The 24,012-nt window shown below is 53.3% G+C and overlaps 1 protein-coding gene across 2 annotated transcripts in view; it reads left to right on the top strand.

The window, feature by feature from the left end:
* Window positions 1-24,012, top strand: part of LGR6 (leucine rich repeat containing G protein-coupled receptor 6) — a 151,536-nt gene that overhangs the window by 49,391 nt on the left and 78,133 nt on the right. For both annotated transcript variants that reach the window (XM_068995745.1, XM_068995743.1), the window contains 2 exons: window positions 5,880-5,951; window positions 16,787-16,858. In XM_068995745.1, coding sequence (XP_068851846.1) covers window positions 5,880-5,951; window positions 16,787-16,858 — 144 coding nt within the window. The remainder of the gene's footprint in view (window positions 1-5,879; window positions 5,952-16,786; window positions 16,859-24,012) is intronic.

Raw genomic sequence — 24,012 nt, 5'->3', positions numbered from 1 at the left:
CAAGAGAGCACATTAATATCCTGGACATCTTGAAAAACATGAACATACTCATCCAGCAGAGCAATTTGGGGGTTGAGAAGACAGTCAGCATCTGGGATTCTTAGTAGCTTCCTGTAGGCTCAAACCAGGATCCTTTGGGGTGACTTTGCCTCCTTACACACAGGGAGCAAGAGGGCCATTTCCCAAAACACTGAAAGTCTTGTCCAGTGACTTGGGCCACGTCTGTCATCACTTCCAGCTGTAGCCAGACGCACTGGATTTCTCTGAGGTAGCAGGGAAGCCAGAAGCCCATGGAGTACCCACTGTGGGCTCTGTGAAGGTCCAGGAACAGCAACCTGAGCTTGCAGAAACCTTGCAGAGCAAAATTCTTGAAGGCAGCTGTGAGGGCAGGAGGACACAGATTTCTCGGTCTGTTGAGTGGCAGGGGGACCCATGGAGAGCACCTCAGGGGGCTGAAGCTAAGGACCAGACTTTCTGCCCCTTTGGAGTAGACAGAGGTGGTTGGGGAACGTCTTCTCCCAGCCACAGGTCGGAGCTGCTGTTTCTGTAGGACATCTGTCCTGTGAGGTCCCCCAGGACAGCATCTCTGCCAGCTATGTGCAATTTTCTATGGCCAGAAGCACATCTGGCTCTGAGGTCTCTCTGCTTGGCCTCAGCCAAAACCTTATCCCTGCAGTTTCACCCTCACACCCTCCTGGCTGAGGTCCTGTTGTGTTGCTCTAGTGGGGCTTCAGCCTGCGTTGCTTTGGGTCTGTTGACTTCTGCTTGCATTAATTCCCATTGCAGCGCATCTCTGGGGAAGCACTTTGCTTTGTGCCTGGGAAGACGCATGTCAGGAGCTTTGGGGCTCATGGGCAGGGCTCATCTTTCCCCAGTTTTGTGGGCAGCTTTTAGACATCTTGAGTTTGTGAGAAAGGCATCAACCCAGCTGTCCCTAGAGGAGCATTCTGGGGATGTTGCTTAGGCCTTTCTCGGGCAAATATTGCACGATGCCCTTTGTGCAGCCCCCTTACAGCAGCATAAGAACCTGCCCCTTTGGCCCAGAGTGTGCACGTCCACAAAGCCCTGCAGGAGCCTTCTCTGCCTTCTCCCCCCGGGGCTGCGAAGTCCCCACGGTGACATCCACGGCTTCGTGGCTCAGAGCACACCACCACAGTCTGCCCGAGCCAAAGGTAAACCCCTTTGATCTTTAAAGCTCCTATCATCCCTGAGCTAAAACTCTGTGGTCACCATCTCATAGCACGGGTGGAGAGCGTGGCAGGCAGTCCCACCAGGGAACCCAGAACAGTGTGTGTGTCACCTCATTTTTTGGTAAGGAAGATCAGCTAATCAGTGAATAATCAAAGGTTGTTCATGAAAGAAGGTGACATCAAAGAAAATAATTTAAGGAACCCCTCGAGGGCCAGAGGAGTTGTAAGGTCTAAGGCTGAATCACATGAGCTCAGTTTCCATGAACTGTGTCTCAGTTTTCCTGCAGGTACAAGTTAGAAATGCTTACGATAAATGTTTAGAATTAGTTGGGGAAGGGGGGGAAGTTAAATCACACTAATTATAGCCATGATGGCTTTGGTGCAGTGCCATTTGAAAGCACAGGTATTTTCTACACCTGATGCAAGAAACATTAAAAGACATTGCTTCTTGGGTAAGCAGGGTGGTACGAGAGCAGAGTTTCAGTTTTGGGAGTAGTAGAGTAGTTCACTCTACTGGCAGCATTCCAGACCACAGCCATGAGGGATGATTTGACAGCAGAAGAATTCCTGCTTTTATTTCATATCTTGTAGAGAGGACAGACAGGCCAGTCACTGGGGAAGGAGGAACAGGGGAGCTCTGGGACAGGAGAAGGATGGCTTGTCCCAGAGCACCACTGCTGTGAGGTGTCATGGACACAAAGGCAAGAATCTGGACAGTTCCTCTGCAGGTCCTACACTGCAAACCTGGGTGAAGCTGCAGCAGCCCATTTCTGCTCCTGCCTTTCTAACTTCTCTTAGACTTTAAGGGACTTTGGGATTTGAATCACTTTCTTTGTGCACTTCTGTACTGCCTGCTGTGGTACAGACCTCACCTCTGTAATGGTTTCTCCAGTGCAAATGACAAGAGCCCTGCACAGACCTGAGCGACCCAGCACTTGTTTGGCTTCCCTGGGTGCTTGTCACTCAGAAGAGAGCCCTAGCTTCGAAAGTCAAAGTCACTGACACAGCTGAGAAAGGTCAGAGGACCCGTTTAGTCCATGAATCCCTATTTCTTCTGCTGGATGCTGCAGAAAAAAATAATCCACCAAGGTTCAAATACCGTGGGTTCCTTTTAAATTAACTAAATGTGGCTGACTGAAGTAACCACCCCCAAACACCTGAAGAGATAAACGGCTTCTCTGATTGCTCTGACAGGAAGCATTTCCACCCTTGCATGTGCTGGGGATGTACATAACATAAAAAACCTTACTAAGAGGAAAAGCACGAGCTTGGGAAAACACAGCAACAAGTCAACAACACCTTTAAATGAGTAATAAGTCAAATATTTACTCCCACAACACTTCAGGCAAGAATCCTGTGCCTCAGCTTTCACACAAGCATGGACAGCCTGTGCAGAAACATCTCGTACTTTTGTGGCTAGAAAAATCACCGGGTCCAGGGCTGTGCTTGGGAAGTTTATTTCCAGCCCTTGGAGGAATTTGTTCTTCCTTCACACCATTTGCACCTTCCACACTGTCCTCACACCACGGCCAGGCCAGGAATTCCACCATGCCAAGTCGGGTGTGATGTCCCCTGCTCTGGAGCAGCTGGTGGGGGATCCCTGCAGGATGTCACGCTGGAGAGTTGATGGCAAAACTGAGTCCCTGGAACCTTTGCCTTGCTGTTCATTAGCTGGCAAACCACTGCCAGGATTTGCACTTTCTGGGTTCCCTTTTCAGGGCTGTCAGTGTGGATGTGTTACACTTGAGTCTTGCAGGGCTGCAAACCACCAGAGTGTTCAAACAGCCAAAACATCAGTGAGTTTTAAATAGAATGTCTCTAAATATTTCCTGTGTAACAACCTTGAAAATACAGGCTGGGTTTTCCTTCACTGCCCAAAGAGATGGTGGGAGAGAGCCCCTTGTCTCAGACCTGCCCGTGGCCAGGAGCCCCAGGGCTGCAGGATGGTGAGAGGGAGGGAAGGGGGGCTTTTAAAGAAAAGCCATGTGCTGTGGAGCTGCGAGGCTGCCAGAGTGAGGGGATAATGGTATCTCTCCTCTGCCTTTCGGAAGATTTCTTCAGAAACCAGTGTATTTTGTTCCTTTTATGTATGGATCAGGGCAGGAGGAAAGAAGTGTCCAAGGCCAGGTTGGATGGGGCTTGGAGCCACCTGGGATAGTGGAAGTTGTCCCTGCCATGACAGGGGGTGGAACAGGATGAGCTTTGAGGTCCTTTTCAACCCAAACCACTCTGTGATTCTGTGATTCTAAATGATATTTGACCTCCCCTATCCTCAGCCCCCTACAGCCCTGCTGCTGCCTGGGACTGATGCCGGGCTCTGCACATCCCTGCAGCCACCACCCACCCAGGGCGTGGGGCAGGCACTGTCCCCCCCATGCCCGGGGAGCACCTGGGCACAAAAAACGCAGTTCCAGGAGGCTTGGAAAGTGTTTCCTGCAGCCAGCAAGGAGTATTCGCTACACTGCCAGCAGAAGGCAACTTAAGGAACATGCCCCACAGTTTCGAGGAGATCTTGGATGTTTCAGATCTGTGTTTTCTTTCCCAGTCTTTCATTTTACATTATTTTTCGTTATTTTCACATTGTTCCACAACATGTCAAAACATCAGACAGATTCATTACAACACAAACAGGAGACACTTTGATGTAGGAAAAAAAGATGTTTTAATGGGTGCTAAGTAGCAACTGCCCTTGGGGGTTTAAAAATAAAAATAGAAGCAGCACAAAATAATATTTTAACCCGTGTATCCCGGGATCACCAAAATATAGAATGCAGCATTGCACACAGAACAGTGCCGGCAATTTTCTTTTTGCGCACGTTCTGAAAACAGAATTCTGAATTCTCGTAGATTTTTGGCGAGTTTTCTACCACTTCTTTGGAGAAGAGAAAGTTATAAAGAAAAAAACAAACTTTGCCAGGAGTATTTTCAAAAGGGCTCATGAAAGGGCTCACAAAGGGCTCCTGATTTTGTCACAGGACACCTCTCCAGAGAATATGCAAAGGCAGCTCCCAATCTTCCTGATGTGTCACCTGCCTCCACCAGTGCCAAATAGAGCTGGTTAGAACATGGTGGTTTGGGTGTTTTTGTGGAAAATGGTACAAAATGCAGAAGCCTATACCCCCAGGTGTTCTGCTCTTTACCAAAAAAACTCAGTCATTCTTTTACTGAGGAATACAAATGCATTTCAGTAAATTTTTCAATAAACTCATTTTTCAGTGAAGCAATTTCCTCTCCAGAGCCCAAAGCCAGCTGAGATGCTCCGGAGCATTTGATATGTGACCTGTGGGATCTCAGGTGTTCTGAGCAGATGGAGCAGCTCAGAGAGGTCCCCCTTGTATTGCTGGGTTCTCCTGAGGGTCTTTTCTCCTTCATGCTTCTGTCCTTGCCCTTGGCACAAGCCTCCTTCCAATGCCAAGATATTCCCAGTGACACGGGGAGGACAGGGAACCTCCCTCCTTAGGCTCACAAGTCTGTGAGATTTATAGAAGGAACGAGTAAAGTAAATTGCCTTTATTTTGTTGCTGTTTCTCCTCATTTTCCCATCACACCCATCAGCTTCTGCTATTTAGCCTGAGCTCTGGAGAGCCGAGCTGTGCCCTGTCTGTGCACAATGACAAAGAACAGCCCCTTCTGCCTCACACGGGACTCCCCAGCACCCCAGATGACACTGCCCAGGATTGCTTTGCTCAGGAGGGGATATACCCATCTATTCCCATTGCTTTTAACCACACCAGCTTTTCATTCAGCCCCAGCTTAATTTTAAAGGTCAATGCTCCCTTGCTCACCTGGCCACAGCCTGGTTTAGGTTGGGGTAAGCAGCGTGAGTTTCTTCAGCTGCTCATGAGGGCAGGGTTGCAGCTCTCAGGTATCGGACCTCAAGAACAGCTTTGGAGCCCAGAAACATCCTTATTTTTTTCTGACCAGCAGCCTGTGTATTGAATCACTCGGTACAGACCCAGCTACTCTCATGCCCTGGGATGAGGAGAGCTCTGCACAGGCGGCTCACAGTGACCCTGTAATGTGCAAAGGGCTTCAGACTCAGCAGCACCCTGGGCCCTTTGGGTACCAGCACAGCCTCCTCCAGCAGGGCCTATCAGACCCTGAGCAGGGGAGATGAGCCTTTAGCTGGAGATGGCACAGAGTGAGACAAGCACAATCAGCCAGGTTCCTCCCACCTCCTAACCTCAGTTTGTCACCCACAGAGCCAACCTCTGCCCCTCAGTCCTGGTGTGGCTCTCTAGTTTGTACAGTGTAGAGAAAGCCAGTCCAACGGGATGTACCCCTTCTCCCATGGGTTGCTCTCTCCTCAAAAGCAGCTGTCTGTCCACAGCTCCCTGTGGGGGCTGGCAGCCCATGGTGACAGAGAGATGCTCTTGGATCCAAGGACATACTGTCCTATTCCAGTGTCACAGGGCTTCCTGTTCACTCTCCAAAAATTGTGAGACAGCAGTACTGCTTGTGCTGTTGGGAAATGTCCTAACTTGCTTTGTAACTCAGAGAAGCTCAGGCAGACCACCCTGAAGGAGCCGACTCCTCTCCATCCCTCTGCAGGCAGAGCCTGGGCTGTGATCAAATGTTAATGCTGAAATGCTGTTTGCAGGGAGGGGACAGAGCCTGGCACTGAGGTTTATTCTGTGCAAACCACTGCATAATGACTGATCAGAAACCTCTGTCTTTCCTTCCTGCCAGAGATCTGAGCATGAACAACATCAGCCAGCTGCAGCCCAGCGCGCTCCGACACCTGCGCTTCCTGGAGGAGCTGTGAGTACGGGACGGCCGCAGGGGCAGGGAATGGTTGGGGGGCTGGGGGACGCTGCAGAGGGTCCTGCAGCACTGGTCACAGCCCCCAGTGCTGTTACTGCAGCTGCAGGCTGAGATGGGAGCAGACTGCATGCCGGAACAGGGTTTCTTTGCTGCTCTAGCTTTGGGGTTTCGCTGAGGTCGTCACCTTCAGGCTGAGATGATGCATGTGCCAAAAGCCAAAATAAAAGAGGACCTAATCTCTTGTTCAAAAATCAACACTGTGCCCTGGAGCAGAGCCAGCAGAGAGCTTCATTCACCCTTCTGCAGACAGGGTCCCTCTCACAGCCTCCTGCAGTCCAGAGACATGTTAACCCCTGGGCGCTTTGCAGTTTGGATGGAACCGGCCCTGGAAAACTGAAGTCCAAAAAGTTCTCCCCAGAGGCTGAGGTGTCCCACCATGCACCAGTGTGCACTGAGGTCTGAGCAGACAGACACAGCAGCAATCCCAGTCCTGGGGATCAGCATGTGGCTGTGTGTCAGTGAAGGAGTGGCCCCACTTCTGAAAGTGTGAAAATTAACCAGCGGCACAAGAAACCACTGGAATCCTTTGTGAGCCCCAAAAATGGAAGCCCAGGGGGCAGAATGTTGAGGTTGACCATTTCTGCATGAGTAAATTGCACCTGTATGGTCTTACTCCACTTGACCATGAGAAATACCTCCAGGTGTTATTCTCATGCTGTCGGTACTCTCAACACAACAGCTTCTGTTGGAAAACACAGTTTCTTCAAAACACTGTTATTGCATTGCATGAAATACCAATATTAATGCTGCATTTGATGTGTGTTGTAAACTCACTGCGTGTATAACAGTTACTGCAACTTAATCTGCCTAAATGAAACACTTTCACTTCTCTGAATCAGATCCTGCCGCCACCGCAAGGCACAACACTGGCATTTCAAAAATGGTATTTTCCAAAATGCCAGAATTACAGACATCACCCTCACACCTTGTGAGGGTGGGGAGGCCCTGGCACAGGGTGCCCAGAGCAGCTGTGGCTGCCCCATCCCTGGAAGTGTCCAAGGCCAGGTTGGATGGGGCTTGGAGCAGCCTGGGATAGTGGAAGGTGTCCCTGCCCATGGCAGGGTGGGATGGGGTGAGCTTTAAGGTCCCTGCAAATCATTGCATGATTCTGTGGTTTTATATTATAGGGTTTTGACTTCAAATGATCTTGCAACTGATCATCATCTGTCTGCATGTTAAATTCATTAGAGTTTAAGGACCCCAGCCACCCAAGCCCCCCTCCCCAGCAGGCATTTACAGGCTGAGAAGGAGGCAGTTTTGATCCTGTTTTGGCTTTGGAGCCAGAGCTGCCCACGGAAGGTGGGTTCTTCACCAGTTTGCATCCATCTTGCAGCCTTTTTCTTTTCATTTTGTCGACATCCATGTCGAAGTGTGGACCCCCCACCACCTTCACTGGGGGTACTGAGGCTTTTCTCACACACAGAGCAGACTCTGCTGTGTACAATTAGCAGCTGTCTCGCTGCAAGCAACCGTGTCCTGGTTACGTCATGTACAAACAGAGCAGCCTCAACCAGCAATGAATGAATATTCATAGGTTCCAAAAGAGCCAGCTTCCCACAGCCAAAAATAATTATGAATGAAACAGGAGAAGGGGAAAAATTTAAAGAGGAAAATCTGAAAAAATAACTGGAAGTTGTTAGATAACATTTTACTAGAGGTTCAAAGTGCCACATATCCTCCTTTGGAAAGGACTAACATCACACTGAGGGGAAGAAATGCAAATGCAGCATCATGTATCTATGCACAGCAAAGTGCCAACGTGAATTTGATAGCAGTAAGGCAGTAATCCTATTTATGGAAATCAAGTAATTTATATGAAATCAAGCAAGGAAGGATTTTATGTTATGGGGAATTAACAGTGATTCTTTAGACAACAACAGCTAGACAGGGACAGTTTGTACAGCATTCATAGGGATGGCACTGACCAGTAATGCAACTTGCCTGGCATTTCCCCCGCTCTTTTCATTTCTATCTTTACCAAATTTTCATCCCACAACATTACATCAGGACCATGACATTCAGGCTGGGATCACCCTCTGTGCCAGGACACGCATGAGAATCAAGCAAACAAATCCTGCTTGTTTAGACATCCTCAAGGGAAGTTTGTTCAGTTTTCACAGCTCAGATCTCTGCTGATTTCATCTACCTGGGACCCATTCCCAATGTCTGCCAGGGTGACACACAGCACACGAGACCAAGCCCTTTGTCTTCATCCCCATGGCAGAACTGCCTGTGCTGGGACATGCCAAGTGAGTGAAGAGCAGAAACCCCTGCTGAGCAGTAAGGGACAATCCAGATATCCCAGATCCAGGTATCCCAGTGTTAGTGTCTCCTGGAGAGGAGGAAGACCTGCCTGTCTGCCCTCCTGCCTGTCCCCCTCCAGGCAGGGAAGTACTGACAGTGAAGAGGACTCTGCTGCAGCTCATCCTTGCTGCAAGTGTCTGTCTTTTGTTAGATGGAAACCTTCAGGAGGTTTCTCATCCCCAGGAATTTTGGGTGGCATTATGGCCCAAGTCTGCCTTCCACACAGCATCACAAAGTCACAGAATATCCTGAGTTAAAAGGGACCCACAAGGGTCGTCGAGTCCAACTTCCAGCCCTGCACAGCACCATCCCCAAGAGTCACATCTTGGTCCCAAGGGTGTTGTCCAAATGCTTTTTGAACTCTGTCAGGCTTGGGGCTGTGACCAATTCCCTCCCCTGACACAATATCAGGCCAATCCCTTGGGTTCTGTCACTGGTCACAGAGAGATCAGTGCCTGCCACTTATCTTCCTCTCCAGGGGCTGAACAGAACAAGTGCCCTCAGCTGCTCCTCACACGGCTCCCTCTCAAGGCCCTTCACCATCTTCGTTGCCCTCCTTTGGATGCTCTCTGATAGTTTAAAATCTTCACTCTAATGTTCCGTATTACATGCTTGATAAGCCAAGTGAGTAACAGGCTGGAGCAACTGAAGACAAAATTGACAAAATTCGGTTCAAGGTGAACCAAAACTGATGTTCTGGGACTTCGGTCCATCCCAAAAGTTTATTTTAACCTGAGAGGGAAAAAATTGTTTCATCTTCAGGTTACTTCTTAACATTTACCCTTTTACTTTGGGTAAAGCCCTAAAAGCAAATGGTATTTCAAATTATATTTGCCTTATTGCCAAGGTGCCTTAGGTGCTTGAACCTTATGAAAAGAATCAGAGGTTCCTCAGCAAAAAATTTGCCAATTTCAAAGCAGATTTTCAAATCTCCTTTTCAAGATCCTATGAAAACTCTTACATTTTAAGGATACTTTAACCTTGATCTAATGCTCAGAAACATCCCAGGAACTCTTGACACCCCTGGTCCTTGATTCATAACCCTTCCTTCTTCAACAGTCGGAGAAAGCCCAGGTTCCTCTTGCTCCTCCTCACGCTTCTCCCCCGCTGCTCTCACCTATGATTCTCTGATTCTTCTCTCTCATCAGATTTAGCCCCAGTAGCCCAGGCTCCCGTGGAGGAGAGCTGGTGTTTTCACAATTCCTCCTCTTTCTGTTCCTCTGTTTTAGCATCATCTCAGGCTCCTCATGAAAGTGAAGTTACACAGAAGTGAGAGATCAGCTGGACTCAGGGCTGAGCTTGTGCATGGAGCGGGGATTCAGCCGAGGAAAAGGAATAATGGGAAGGGGGAAGACAGGTCTAAAAATGGGTGGATGAAGCACACATTTCCCATGGACAACAAGGACAAATGTGCCTGGTTTCACTGCTGTGGAGCCCTGCAAATCCAGGTTGCTCAGCCCACTTGAGCCCTGAGTACCTCAGTCCTCTGCACACACCCACACCAGGTGGAGGCCTGTGAGTGAAAAACAAGAGCAGGGTGGCACGTGAGGGTCCTGAGGACAGCAGAGCAATCGCCCAAGCCACCCCAGCACCCAGCCAGGCTGTGTCCCACAGGGCATTTCCACACTGGCTCATCTCTGCTCTGGACACCAAACGTGTCCCCCCGGGCATCCGAGGGGGTGCTGTGGTTAGGGCACAGATGAGGGTACAGGGGCTGCTCCTGCTCACTCCCTGTGTGGTCTGGGCCAAGTTATTTACCCTGCCAGTGCCTCATCTGTCCAGCAATGAGAGCAGGCCCTCAGGTGCGCCCTGTTAGTCGTTTGTTTTCACAGTGAGCTGCTCAGGAAGGTGCTGTGAGTGCAGTTAGTTCTCAGGCTCAGGGGATGCCCAGAGACCAGATTCTCCACACTCAGCTGCCTTTGAAGAGGCAGTGGGAGAGGGGGCCCTCAGTGGCCATGCACCAGTCTGTGCCCCCTCTGCCTCCCTCCACCTCCAGAGACAGGAGAGGCTGCGTGAGCAGGCACGGTCCCAGCCCAAGCACTCACCAGGCTTTCCCTCCAAAGAAATCCTGCAGAGAGAGAGGTGTTCAGAGCTGGGCCTCACACAGGCAGGGAGCAGCCCAGAGTTAAGTATGTCTCCTCTTTGTTTCTTTCCTTTTTTTCCTTCTTCTTTTCTTTCTCTCTTTTTGGCAGCAGGAAGATTGTTTAAAGTTGCTAATAAATTCCAGTTAATGAAGCCTGAAAAGCCAGAGTTGGGAGCCAAGAGAAACAAGAGCAATCAGTACAGAAGGAATAGAAAGAGATCTTGAAAGCCGGCCTGGGAATAATAACATGTTGAAATGTGTTCGCCGGCAAGGGCTTTGTTACCGCGCTTTGAATCCAAGCACGAGCGCTCGGTGCCAAGAGGAGAAACTGCAGCCAAAGGCAGGTGTTCATTGCCATTCACCTCTTGCTTCGGGGCACAGCGGCAAGATCAGACCCCTTCCCAGCCACTGGCTCTTTCACCTGCCTCTTCTCGGGCCCCACGGGCAGAGGGACTCACCGTCACGGGGAGTGCCGTCGAGGCGGCGCAGCAGGCTCAGGACCACACGCTCAGGACCCGCCGTGGCCTTCTCTGCCAGGCTGGGGGACCAAGAAACAGCACAAAAGCAAAATGAAACAAAATGCTGGGAATGTGAATGCAGCCCTGTTCTCCTCCTTTGCACCTGTGAGGGAACCCCCTTCTCACTCCTGTTCCCATGCGGGTCCAGAGACCAGTGGAGCCACCACAGCTCACGGAGCACCAGCGCTGGTCCTGGGTGCCCTTGCCTGCTCTTAGAGCACCCCCACCCCCGCATCAGCTCCCAGGCATCTGGAACATCCCCTCTGGGGGGTTGTCCAGCACAGGGTCTCTCTCCAAGGCAGTGCCACTCTGGTAGGAGGCAGCACTGCAGTGTTGCTGGCTGTGGGGCACAACTCCTTCGGGAGTGACAGCTCTTCCATGGAAGGGGTGCTGGCATTTCTGGGCAATGCTCACGTGTGCTGGCACCGTGTGAGAAGCTGTTTCTGGAGCAGTGCAATAACGTGTCTGGAGTAGGGGACTCCCGAGACAGCAGCTTTGGGGGGTTTCCATGGCACAGCAGGCTGGAGAGGTCTCTTATAAAGACATAAATGCTTGTAGGGCCATGACCTTGCTTTGCCATGCTGGGGTTTGGAGGCAGAATCACTGCTCCCTTGGTAGTCACCTTGCCTGGCACAGCCCTCTCTTTCCAGGTGGCCACAGCTAAAGAGCCGCAGCTCTGAATTCTTGGCCTCTGTGGTTCCCCCAGGATTCTGCACAGCTCCTGTGCAGAGAAGGCACCAGGGTACAACTCGTTGGCAACAAGGAGACTAGCTCTGGTACATCTGGTACATCTGGTACATCTTTTCTGCCCTCCTGGCTGGCACCAGTCCTTGGTAGAGGATGGTGCTGCTCATCAATTCATCGGGTGAGCAAAAGCTGAGAGTCAAAGGATAATTCCTCTGACGAAGCCGTCCGAAGGTCATCCCTGTGCCTGGAGTGAGGACTGTCCTCAGAGCTGGCTAAGGTGCAGGTCAGGACAGGAGAGAAGGGTTTCTAACGGGTTGTCTATCATGAGCATTGACCAATGAGGCCAAGTTATTGCAGCTGCCCAAATCAAATTCAAAATGTTTTGAAAATTTAGAGATTTCCATTCTATTTCTACTCCATTTAGACCGGAGAGAGTGTTCAGCAACTGAAAAAGCCTTGCTAGTTGGGATAGCTGGCCCAAATTTTCCTGAAAACAGCTTTCCATATGACTGACTGTGTTCTGGGGTACCCCGAGTGGGGCACCAAAAGTAGAGTCAAAAGTCAAAACTGCTCTGAAGATTTGGAGGGAACAAACTGAAAACCTTTGCAGTTTCTAATATAAAGAGATGGAGTGAAGGTGTTCAGTGTCCTGTTCATTAAGGAGCTGTGTCTTACTAATATTTCTTGGCAAATGAACCCAAACTGGCTTGCATATGAACATTCATGTGGGTTGAAAACTGGCTTGAGGACCATAAACAGAAGAACAAATGCGATCAATCTATCGAGTTGGAACAGGCATTCGAGGGGGGTACAGCAAGCAGAGCTAGAAACAGGCACAGTCTTCTCCTCAGGGATGGAGTGAGACAGCAAAGACCACATTAGAGGCATCTTCAGGAGATACCAGACTAGGACCAGCTGCAGATTCCTGTGTGAGAAGGAAGAGTCCAGGCCTGGCCCTTTTCTCAAATGTACCATGTTTTCACTTGTTGACTTAATTGGCTTCATTCCTGTTTTGCACCAGCACAAGAACAAACTCAGGCATGACACAGGGCCTGTGGTCCCCTGTGTGCCCAGGGGAAGGCCCAGGCTTGGCGTGATGACACTGTTTAGGCAAGAGCATGGAGTGTCTGGGCACTCTGCCTCGAGAGTGTGAGCGCTTGAGAAACCAGCCGGAGCAGCAGATCAAAGGGGCGGCCGACACGCTCAATAAAAGTCTGGCAAGGGGAAAATTTCGCTGGGATATGGACACACATGTTTGTCCTGTCCTGCCAATGGGCAACGTTCCTGCCTCCTAATGTGAGTGATAAGAGCATCACCGAGCTGCCTGAGCACCTGACATGAGCGATCTTGCCCAGCACAGCCTTTGGGCGTGCCATGGAAGTTGTAGCATGACCAAGAAGCCCAAGATACAGGAGGGTTGAGCCTGTGGTAACTGAACAGCAGCAACCATAAGGTGGTAAACCATGAGTTTGTTCCAACTTGGAGTGTATTGGGAATGCAGATCAAAGCCTGGAGGAATGTTCCCAGAAATCACAGGAGTGGTGGAAGGGGAGGGGGGGTGGCAGAATCTAAAATCCACCATGGGCTTTCTGAAGCAAGCCAGCCATACCCAGCTGCCACCCTTCCCCTCTACCGGCCCCTTCTCTCCTTCTTCTGTCAGTCGCTTTAAATCCAGAGCTTTCTCTTTCTCCCAACCCTATGGCACAGTGTAAACTTCAGCACAGCAGGACACACCACTGAATCAAGTCTGTCCTAAAAACAGCTCTGAGCAGGCCTAGAGCTGAGCTCATGTGCTGTGGACCAGAAATTCAGCCCTGCGAGAACAGCTCCTCTTCCCTGTGCTTAGGGCAAAGGCAGTGCCTCTCTGTCCTTCTTGGTGGGGTTATTGGCTCAAGTCTCCTCCACAGAAGGAGTAAATCAAGAGCTGTCTCAGGGGATGTGGCACTGGCAGCCTCACTTCAAATGTTATTGTTCCATTTTAAATAGAAAGGAAGGAACCATTTCACTGCATTTCCTGTGGGATCTGAATTCTGCAGATGTATTCAATGGGTGCCTGTCTGCCAAGCAGGGGAATTGCTGGAGAGTTTGAGTGAGAGGGACAGAGCACTTGGAAGACTGCCAGGTGACCATGGACAGAGGAAGGGTCACACACAGGAAGAATTTTATGTCTTGGGTCTCTTACGTGAACTGGCACAGGAGTTACTGGCGTGAAAGCAAAGGATGGGCAGGAAGATGCTCCAAGAACTGGAGCCCCTCTGCTCTGGAGAAGCTGGGCATGTTCAGCCTGGAGAAGGCTCCAGGGAGACTTTAGAGCCCCTCTCAGTGCCTAAAGGGGCTCCAAGGGAGATGGAGAGGGGCTTGGGACAAGGGTCTGGAGAGACAGAACACAGGGAATGCCTTCCCACTGCCAGAGGGCAGGGATGGATGGGATATTGGGAAGGAATTCCACACTGTGAGGGTGGGGAGGCCCTGGCACAGGGTGCCCAGAGCAGCTGTGGCTGCCCCTGGATCCCTGGAAGTGTCCAAGGCCAGGCTGGACAGGGCTTGGAGCACCCCGGGATAGTGGAAGATGTCCCTGCCCATGGCAGGGAGTGGAAGGGGATGAGTTTTAAGGTCCCTTCCAGCTTAAACTGTTCCGTGGTTCTATGATACCTTTGCAGAGGCCACCCTTCCTGCTCAACAGGACACCCCAAAAGACTCACCCATTCCTGATCTGCTCTCGGGCAGATGGGACAGCTGTGCTCCTTTGCCTGGAGCACCTGGCTACCACTCCCAGCATCGTGCAGCACCTGTCCTGGGAGGTCCAGCAAACCTCCAAACCCCACACCTCCAGGCCTTGTGGGCATGTCCCAGCCATACACCCCTCTAGGAAAGTGAAAACTCAGCCTGTGTGCACAAATAGACATGTCCCACCTCCCAGTCCCTGCACAGAAGTGAGCAGACCCCATCTTGGACCCCCAATGACACTGTCAATTGCCCTGGGAGGTGACTTCAGAGAAGTGGCTGTGTTTGGTGGCTCCCTTTGTGCCTGCTCCTGGCTTGTCATGGACCTCTAATCTTGGGGGCAGGAGCTGGGCTGCCTCGGTGGCAGGGAGGAGGTAAAGGTATGGAGAGAAGGGCCAGAGGTGAGCCAGGGACAAGGCACAGTCTCAGGGCAGCGTGGCCAAGGGCGGGCACAGCAGCAGCAGTGAGGCGTGGTGCCTCCTCTGGGGCTGGGGGATGCTTGGCACCTCTAAATTCACCCGAGACAGCACCCAGTGAAACCAGGGCATCCACCACACAGTGATTTTCCCCCTTATGTTCTGTGTTACCCGCGGTGCTGAGATGCCACAAGCTGGCTCTGCATGTGTCCCACCCGCACCTGGAGCTCCCCACCACCCTGTTCTGAGGCCAGCAGCCCCAGCATGGGCTCCATTTAGGCTTCACATTCCTCTCCTGCTGATCCTGGAGGTCCCAGATCCATTTAGGGACCTGGCAAACACTCAAACACACCCAGGAAAGTGAACAGAGAGGCGCGGAGCTGCCAGGAAAGAAGCCGAGAGGCACATTTAGCCGGGAGTACGTGTAAGCTGCTGGCAGTGGAGGCTGGGGCAGCCCGGAGCTCCGGGGAGGTGAGGACAGGCACAGCCAGGCAGGACGGATGCAGGGAGCGGGCTGAGGATGCCGTGCAGGAACACCTCCCCTCCAGGCAAGCACTCCAGCCTCCCGGACAACACTCCCTCCCATGTGGAAATCGGCAATCAAAAGGAGCAATTACCCCAAATCACAGCCCCCAAGTGACAAATAGCCCAGCCTGCCAGGCAGCTCATGAGCTGCGAGAGGCAGGTTACAACCTGCTCACACACATTAAAGAGACGACCCTGCGCTGTTTACGCTGTCAGAGGCCTAATTACGGGAGCAATTTTCTCCAGATTCCCGAGGGGAGAGACAGAGCGGGAGAGCGCTCGGGCACCCACCCACGGCTGCCGTGCCACGGGTGAACGCGGCTGCCTCAGTCAGCGCCGTCCCCTCCGTGAGCTCTGCAGAGCCCTGGCTCCCGAGCACTCCGCTTCCACCGGGGCTGCACTGCTCAGCCTCCACACCTGCCTCCTTCCCAGGGAAAATGCCTCAAAAGGAACAAGCGTTGTCAAAAGTTTAATGAATGCCTTTGCCAGCGTCTGTGCCCATCCTCTTTGGGCTTTCTGTGAGAGTGAGGATGAGCCTGGTCACAGATGATGTTCACTATCTCTGTTTTGGAGATGCGATATTCCAGCCCAAGTCAAGTAGACAAGTTTCTTGCCCGAATTCAGTAGCAGTTTAGGGTCTTGATCAGGCTGCTGAATCTGTCTTTATGATTTCTGGCTGATGGGTGCTGAGAGTTGGTCCATGTCTGTCCTCATGGGTGAAACAGGAGGAGAAGGAGAAAATTCACCTCTCCTCTAGGTCAAGCCTAGACTCAGGAGTTCTGAATTTCACTCCTGGCTCCACCACATGCCCTGATGATAACAGAGATGCAGTTTCTAATGTCAGTGAAAAATGCAAATACCTTTTAATGCCCCAGCGTGCTCTGGGCCTGGTTAAAATTTGAGTTCTAAGATCAGGTGATGCTGTACAATGGCAAATCCCCTGGGTTTCCTTTAATAAATTCTTTCAGTAAGACCTGAATGTTGCCCCCTGCTCTTTGCTCTATGTCCCAGATATGTCCCATTTTCCACTGTGATGCTGCTCCTCACTTCGTCTTCCTCTCCCATCCCTTCACCCTCATTCATCAGCCAGGATTTGGGGACAGTCCTCCCAGAGCCATGCAGGAGCAAAGACAGCTCTCCCCTGCTCCACTCCCTCTGCCAGGGCCTGCGTAGGGCAGGGTCTGCAGGCTGGTCACTGCCTGTGCTGTAATTCCTATGGAGTGGGGCCCTCTGTGTCCATCCGGGAAATGGCTTTGAGCCACGAGGATCTCTGGATGCTGAAAATGCTGGATTCAGGTCTGGCAGGAGTTGTGATCTCCTTTGCCTGTTCCGTGGGCTGTGCGAGGGGATGATGTGCAGAGGCTGCCCGAGCTCAGGATTGTGGCTCAGCTCGCAGGTGCTGCAGCCTCCTCTCCAGGGGACAGTGGCAGGATGCATGAGTTGTTAAGCCTCTGCAGACAAGGGACTGTCATCACAAAGATGTTGACACATGACTGGCTCCTCTTTTCACTGCAGACGCCTCTCTGGAAACCAGATCTCCAGGATCCCAGGGGAAGCTTTCTCTGGCCTCTACAGCCTGAAGATTCTGTAAGTAACTTGCTCCTCCCCGCAGAGCAATCCCTGTCCCTGCCTCTCCCCAGCCTCTGGCACTGGCCATGAGCAGGGACTTGCAGCCATCCCGAGGGGATGAAAGCTACGAGGAGGTGTGGGGTCAGATGTTAAACCCACGCTGGCAAACCTGCCCCGTGGTGACTGGGGAGCTGTGTCCCACCCCACAGACTGTGAGCACGTACCCCCAGGACACGGTGTGGCAACGTGCCCCAGAAGAATCTGCAGAGGTTCACATTTTGCATAAAACTCAACAAACTGCCTCAAGTGGTGTCCCCCAGATGCAGTGTCCACACCCCAAACGCGGTGTCCACACCCCAAACTGCTTCGCTGCTCTGTTGGGGCTGGGTTGGAGCAACTCAAAGGTCCAGGTACTGCATTCTGGCAGGTGCTGGGGAAAGGGCTGTGCTCTGCCCAGCTCAGCTTGTCCTCACCACAAACCTCTTCACGGCCCAGGAGGCCTCTGCAAGGCTCTGGAGTGACCTGGGAAGGGCAGAATCCTTGGACAGTCTGACCTCAGGGGCGAAGGAGGCAGCTGAATCCAGGAGCACTGCAGCCATCAGGCCATGCCTAGGACCTGCTAACCCTGCTTAACAGAGGTCATTGCAGGCAGGCCACCCACCTCTACTGTCCAGTGGGGAAGGTTCAAGTGACAAAGTTCCTCTGGAAACTTTGGAAACCATGCTCAGCTGAGCTGGCTCTACTGTGGCACCGGCAGTCACCTTCCTACGGGCCACAGTGTCTCACTGCTCGTGGAGCCACACTGCTTTTTGTATCCATGTGACAGTCCACAGGCTCTGTGCAGGATTTTGAGGTGGGAGTCCCTTTCTCCCTAAGGAACCATCTTAAAAATCTTCTGCAATAAACATTTTATCCCCAAGGGGATGTTTTGAACTCAGCCACAATGTGAAATTGTTGTAGCTGGTCCAGTTTATGCAGGGCGAGCAGGTACAAACCTGCTCCCAGGATTAGAGAGTATAAGGCTGTTTACTACGTCTTCTGAAGATGTAAAGTATGAATCCTGCCCTAAATCTCAGGGCTTAGAGATTTATCCATCCCCTGCATTAGGCAACAAATCAAAGGAACTGAGGAAAAACCGCAGCTCTCCCACCCAATTTCAACAAGAGGAGCCTTCTACTCTGGGGACGCGGGAGCTTTTAAAGGTGCTTTTGATCAATTCTATTTGTGTCAGGCCCAGGTAAGGACTAATGCAGCGTTACCGGGGCGATGCCTCCCTTCCGGAGCCCGCAGCTCCCGGCAGCTGCAGCGGGAAGGGGAGGGTGGGAGCCCGGGACACGGGCTCACTGACACCCAGCCCCAGGCAGCACCAGCAGGGACACGCTCCCCACTGACCCCAGAGTCAGGAGAGGCTTGAAGGATCAGGGCATTTCCATCTGGGAAATGGTTGCATCGGGAAGCTTGCTCCAGGCTGTCTTGTGAGAGCCAGAGTTGGTGTCCTCAAGCTGCAGGATGAGCTGCTTTCCTCTCAGCCAGCCCGGTGACATCAGGTGCCTATGGGCTGTCATGTCCCTCTGGCTGCAGCCCTGCCTGAAACTAAAGCACGTGCCTGCTTAGGGACATGGTTTAATGGTGGAGCTGGCAGTGTTAGGTTAATGATGGAACTCAATGATCTCAGAGGGCTTTTCCAATCTTAATGATCCGGTTGTTCTCTGGCACTTACCCTGACCCCCCCAGCCTTTCCTGTGGGGCTATGCCGAGCACTAGCCCAGCCACAAGGTCAGGGGAGGAAAGGGGATGCTCACAGGGACTGGTCCATCCAGGCCCTGCCAAGGACCTCTTATTTAACAACGTTCCTGCGTCCTAAAAGCAAGGGCACTACCAGACCCCATGTCACTGGGAGCATTTCCCTTTCCAAAGACCCTGATGGTTTTCCTGGCCTGGCTGCAGGGGGGTGTTGTGCTGCTGTGGGCTCTCACTATAGGAGATGCTCTGATTCCTTTCTATAGTGTTTCTGTGGGCTCCCCTGGAGTGAGGTGTTTGGGGGCGTGCAGTGGCAGAGCCCTGCACCCCGCAGGAAAAGCAGCCATTCACCCCCACCTATTCCTCTGTCACTGGGAGGGTGAGGGCAGCATCGAGGGACATGGTGGAGATAGACTGGTCCTGGGAATTGCTGGAACAGGTCTAGAAAAGTTGCCAGGACAGATCGTAGGAGCACTGAGCTTAATCACATCGGAAGGGCTCTTGGCAAGGGGCAGACTCTCACTCATTTCTCTCCTAAGACTGAGGAAAACCACAAGGTACTGAAGAAGGCAGGTGAAGGCCACCATGTGTTTCCTTCAGGTTGTGATTAAGGTCCCTCAGGTCACCACAGCAGTGACCTGGTTGGGGCTGGTGACTCTGCAACAGCTCAGCAGGATCTGCTCCATCTCTCCAGGTATCAGAGGGAACAAGTGTATTCCCTCAGAGTCTGGTTGTGGCCAGGGATGCAGAGCAGAGCCTGGAGAGACACCATGGGGCTGGCTCACCCTGCTCCTTGTGCCCTGGGAGTGACCAAAAACCCTCCCCCTCTTCCCAAGCCACAACTCAGTCCCCTCTTCCCTTTGCTGCACCTCTCTGTACCCCATCCAAGCCTGCTGAGCGCCAGAACCCACTCCTGAGCTGGCTCCACCAAGATCTCCCTGTATCCTGGGGCTCTGAGGCTGAGAAGATAAATTTCAACCCAACATACTGGGAGGAATTCGGGGCTACTGGGGAAGTGCAGTGATTTATAGGATGCTGTTGTTATGGACACTGGGGGTACTGCAGAGATAAGGGTGCACAGAAGCGTGCTGGGTAACTGGGGAGCACCAGACTGGCCCCAGTTATGTCCATGTCCTGTGGGCTGCTGTGCAACTGCACTGGGGGAGGACAGCATTTCATGAGACATGAGGTGCTCACTGCACTGCTCCCCATCCTGACCAAACCCTTGCTCCCTCAGGGCTGCTGTAACCATTCCTGCAGTCACGGGCTTTTCTTTGCACTTTAATCTCCACCAAAACAACACAGATAGCGGAGAGGGTATCTGGAGAGGGGAATCTGAAGATCCCATGAGACAGGAAACATCAGAGAGATGCTGAGATGTCAGGTATTAAAAGACAGGAGCATAGAGGAAAGTCCTGTGTCCTCACTTTAGGCAGAGGCAAAGCACTGAGTTTGTACTTAACCATTCTGGCTCTGCTGAAAATCAAGACAGAGGAAGACTCAGAGAGGCCAAACCACCCTTCAGGCTTTCCACTGAACTTCCCTGGGGGTGTTGGCCAGCGAAGGGCTGCTGCTGGGCTGGGACCCACCTGCACTGAGATGCCAACTGTGAGGCCTCTGCTCCTCTTGATGCTGGGCAAGCTTTGGCCAGGCCACACCGTCCCACCTGGGACCTGCCCTGCAGGACACCGGCCAGCAGCACGGCAGCCAGGTGACAACAGGCAGAAGGGTGAGGAAATGCCAAATCCTCACCTGTGGGGAACCTCAGGTAGAGGTTCCAGGGGTGCTAGAAGAGTGTGGCTGATGTGGCTCCCCCGCCCTTGTCCTCCTCCTGCAGCTCCTGTGCACGGCTGCTCCCTGGGCAGCACAAGGGGGCCCAGGGGTCCCGCTGCTCACAAGGGGCACTCCAAGCCTCTGGCACGCTGACAATCACAGATGCCCGCCCCCTCAGCTCCTCTGGAGTACCCCACTCACACCACCCTGCCGCTCTCATTTCCCTCTTCCCCTCCCTGGGGGATCTTCTCCCCTCCCACTCGCCGTGGTCACGGGTCGAGGGCAGGGCCCACCGAGCACCAGGAGCTGCCTCGCTGCTGCACCCAGAGCCCATTGCCATGGGGGACACGCTGCAAGGCTGCTGGGAGCCCTCTGAGATGAGCGTCGCCCACGCAGGACACGCGGCTGCTGTGAGGGTGCCCTGGCAGGTCCATAGTCCTGGGCCCTGCTGCTCCTTCCATGCTGTGCAAGGGGCCTGGCAGCCCCAGGGAGGGATCCCGGGGCTGTTCTCTGCAGCCCTCTGGGATGGGAAACCTCACCCAGGTGGGCAACTGTCCCACAAGGACCAGCACAACCTCTGGGGCTCCTGGTCCTGCACATGGATTTGTTTCTGCAGCCAAGGTGTGCTGGGGAGATAAAACACTGGCTCCTGCAGCCCAGTGGGAATGATCAGGGGTCTGGTGGTGAACCAAAGGAACACTGAGTCAACTGAGGTCCCTTAACCTGGAGAGGGGAGTGAGGATGGACACAAACCTTCAGGGAAGGCTGCTGCTGCAGTAAGTAAGGAAACACATATTGTCCATATATGAAGACAAGGAATAGCAAGTTTTGGAGTAGATGGCGTCAGGGACATTGAGGACACACTGTGTTTAGAGGTGTCACAGGCTGGCTGAGGTTGGACAGGCGACAGACACGGCTGTAGTTGGGAATGGCTGCCCTGAACATGAGCAGCTGAAACCTGTGGGCAGCCAGGAGCTGACCCGCAGCAGGATCAGAGATCTTACCTCTGGTGACAGGGGTGTCCCCTGGGGAGACAGGCTGGTGTCTGGGGATGGAAACAATTTACATCTAGTTTAATTTTAGTGTGCTAGAGCCCTAGGGCTAATTGCAATCATGTGCAGGTCCACAAGTAAACTCTCACATGCTTCTTGGGCTGTCAAGGGGCCTGGTGCTTTCCCAGTCTTTCCAGAGAATTAGTTTGTTTAAAAAAAGGATGGGAAACACCCTGGGAATTCCTCCACAAACCCGCCTGTGCAGATGGTCCTCTCCCTGCCCTCAGAGTGAATCCCAGAACTGGAACCTGGACCAGATTCTTGGCTCTGCCTCCTGTGGCTGCTTCACTGCACAAAAACCACCTGGAAAGTGGCCATGAAGATAGGCCTGTGCAGAAACCATGCAGGGGTACACCCAGGGAAGCAGGTGTGTGGAGACTTGGAAGAGAGCAGGGAAGAGCCAAGCTGCCCCACTACAACAGAACATCGTGCCACAGGGGAATAGGCTGAGACCTTCCTGCGTGGAGCCTGCAGCCAGCCAAGGGCAAGGCAAGATGTGGCCCCCTCAGCCCCCCCAGACAAGTGCAGGCTGACAGGGGTGGATGCTCAGCTGCTGCTCAGAGCTCTTCTCCACTGGCAGGTCCATCCCTTTTCAGAGAGACCCTGGCAGTGCACCTCTCCCAGGGGCTCTGCTCTGTGGGTGCACCCACATCCTCTCCACAGAGGCTGATGCTCCTCAGTGCAAGCTTCATTGCCAGGATCTTTGGAAGCCACTCCACAGGCTCTTTTGTCCCCTCTGCAAGCTCCTTCCCTTGCAAAATTAGCTCCTTGGCCCATGCTCTCCCAACCTTGGAGCTTTCCAGGGTGGCAGAATATGCTGCTTAATCTGAGTATCTGGAAAACTGGAAACTTTTCCATCCTTCCAGACCTCTTCATGAGCTGCCTGGAAGCCTCTCACCTCCAAGTGTCCTGGCTGGAGCTCCATCAGCCAGGAAGCATCCATCCCAGCTGGCCATGGGGCTGACTTGTGCAGCCACAGCTCCCCAGGACATCCCACCCTTGCACAGGTGTCCTTCACCAAACGCTGCCCTGCACAACCAGGATTGCCCCCGCTCTGACTCCTGGCTGAACATGCTGCAGCAGCAGCAGTGCTTACTAGCCAAGAAGGAATCCCACACCAAACTCCACAGGGAAAGACTCCAAGTGCAACCACAACCTCACCCCAGAATGTGGAGGGCAAAATTCCTGGGTGCATCCTCTTGGCTGCAGACCCCGCACCCACAGCAGGCCCACCCTGCCCCTCCATTCCTCAGCAAGCCCCAACCAGCCTGTGTGAGCATGCAGACCCCTTGCTGCCCAGCCTGCCTGCACTGCCCAGCACTGCCCAACACTGCCCAGCACTGCCCAGCCTGCCTGCACTGCCCAGCACTGCCCAGCACTGCCCAGCACTGCCCAACACTGCCCAGCCTGCCTGCACTGCCCAGCACTGCCCAGCACTGCCCAGCACTGCCCAGCACTGCCCAGCCTGCCTGCACTGCCCTGCACTGCCCTGCACTGCCCAGCACTGCCCAGCACTGCCTGCACTGCCCAGCACTGCCCAGCACTGCCCAGCACTGCCCAACACTGCCCAGCCTGCCTGCACTGCCCAGCACTGCCTGCACTGCCCAGCACTGCCCAGCACTGCCCTGCACTGCCCAGCACTGCCCAGCACTGCCCAGCACTGCCCAGCCTGCCTGCACTGCCCAGCACTGCCTGCACTGCCCAGCACTGCCCAGCCTGCCTGCACTGCCCAGCACTGCCCTGCACTGCCCAGCACTGCCCAGCCTGCCTGCACTGCCCAGCACTGCCTGCACTGCCCAGCACTGCCCAGCCTGCCTGCACTGCCCAGCACTGCCCTGCACTGCCCAGCACTGCCCTGCACTGCCCAGCACTGCCTGCACTGCCCAGCACTGCCCAGCCTGCCTGCACTGCCCAGCACTGCCCTGCACTGCATGGGCTGTGAGCACTGCCCAGCACTGCCCTGCACTGCCTGGGGTGTGAGCACTGCCCAGCACTGCCCTGCACTGCCCAGCACTGCCCAGCCTGCCTGCACTGCCCTGCACTGCCTGGGGTGTGAGCACTGCCCAGCACTGCCCTGCACTGCCCAGCACTACCCAGCACTGCCCTGCACTGCCCAGCACAAGCGTGTTGGCTCAGCACTGCCTGAACCCTCTCCCACCACACACTGCCCCAGCACTGCCCATGGTTCATCTCCACCAGCAGGTAGGCTGGACAGAGCCTGGCAAGAGTGGCCTTGTTCAGCACATGCCACATCCCCTGGATGGGTCCTACCCTGTGGCCACCTCACCAGTCCCTCCTCTTCTCCTCCTGAACAGTGACCGCAGCAGCTCCTGGGGTCCAGGACAGGTGCTGACTCACCTGGCGTGTGAACACACATCAAAAACATCACCAAAAAAGCCACATTGCCCTAGGATGGCAGGCATGGAGGTGGCTTGGGACACTTCAGAAATCCCTAGACAGACCCTACCTCCTGGACAGCCTCCTGAGCCTGTGCAGAACAGAAATGGCTTTGAGACAAAGGGAATGGTGTGGCACATCCAAGAGACGCTCCCATTGGGAGGGAAGAGGAACGTGCAGAGGTTGGAATGTCTTTAATCCCCATGCATG

Source organism: Aphelocoma coerulescens, chromosome 26 (assembly GCF_041296385.1).
Source record: "Aphelocoma coerulescens isolate FSJ_1873_10779 chromosome 26, UR_Acoe_1.0, whole genome shotgun sequence".
NCBI classification, from domain to species: Eukaryota; Metazoa; Chordata; class Aves; order Passeriformes; family Corvidae; genus Aphelocoma; species Aphelocoma coerulescens.
Note: the sequence above shows the minus strand (reverse complement) of the source record. Positions and strands in the feature narration are given on the sequence as shown.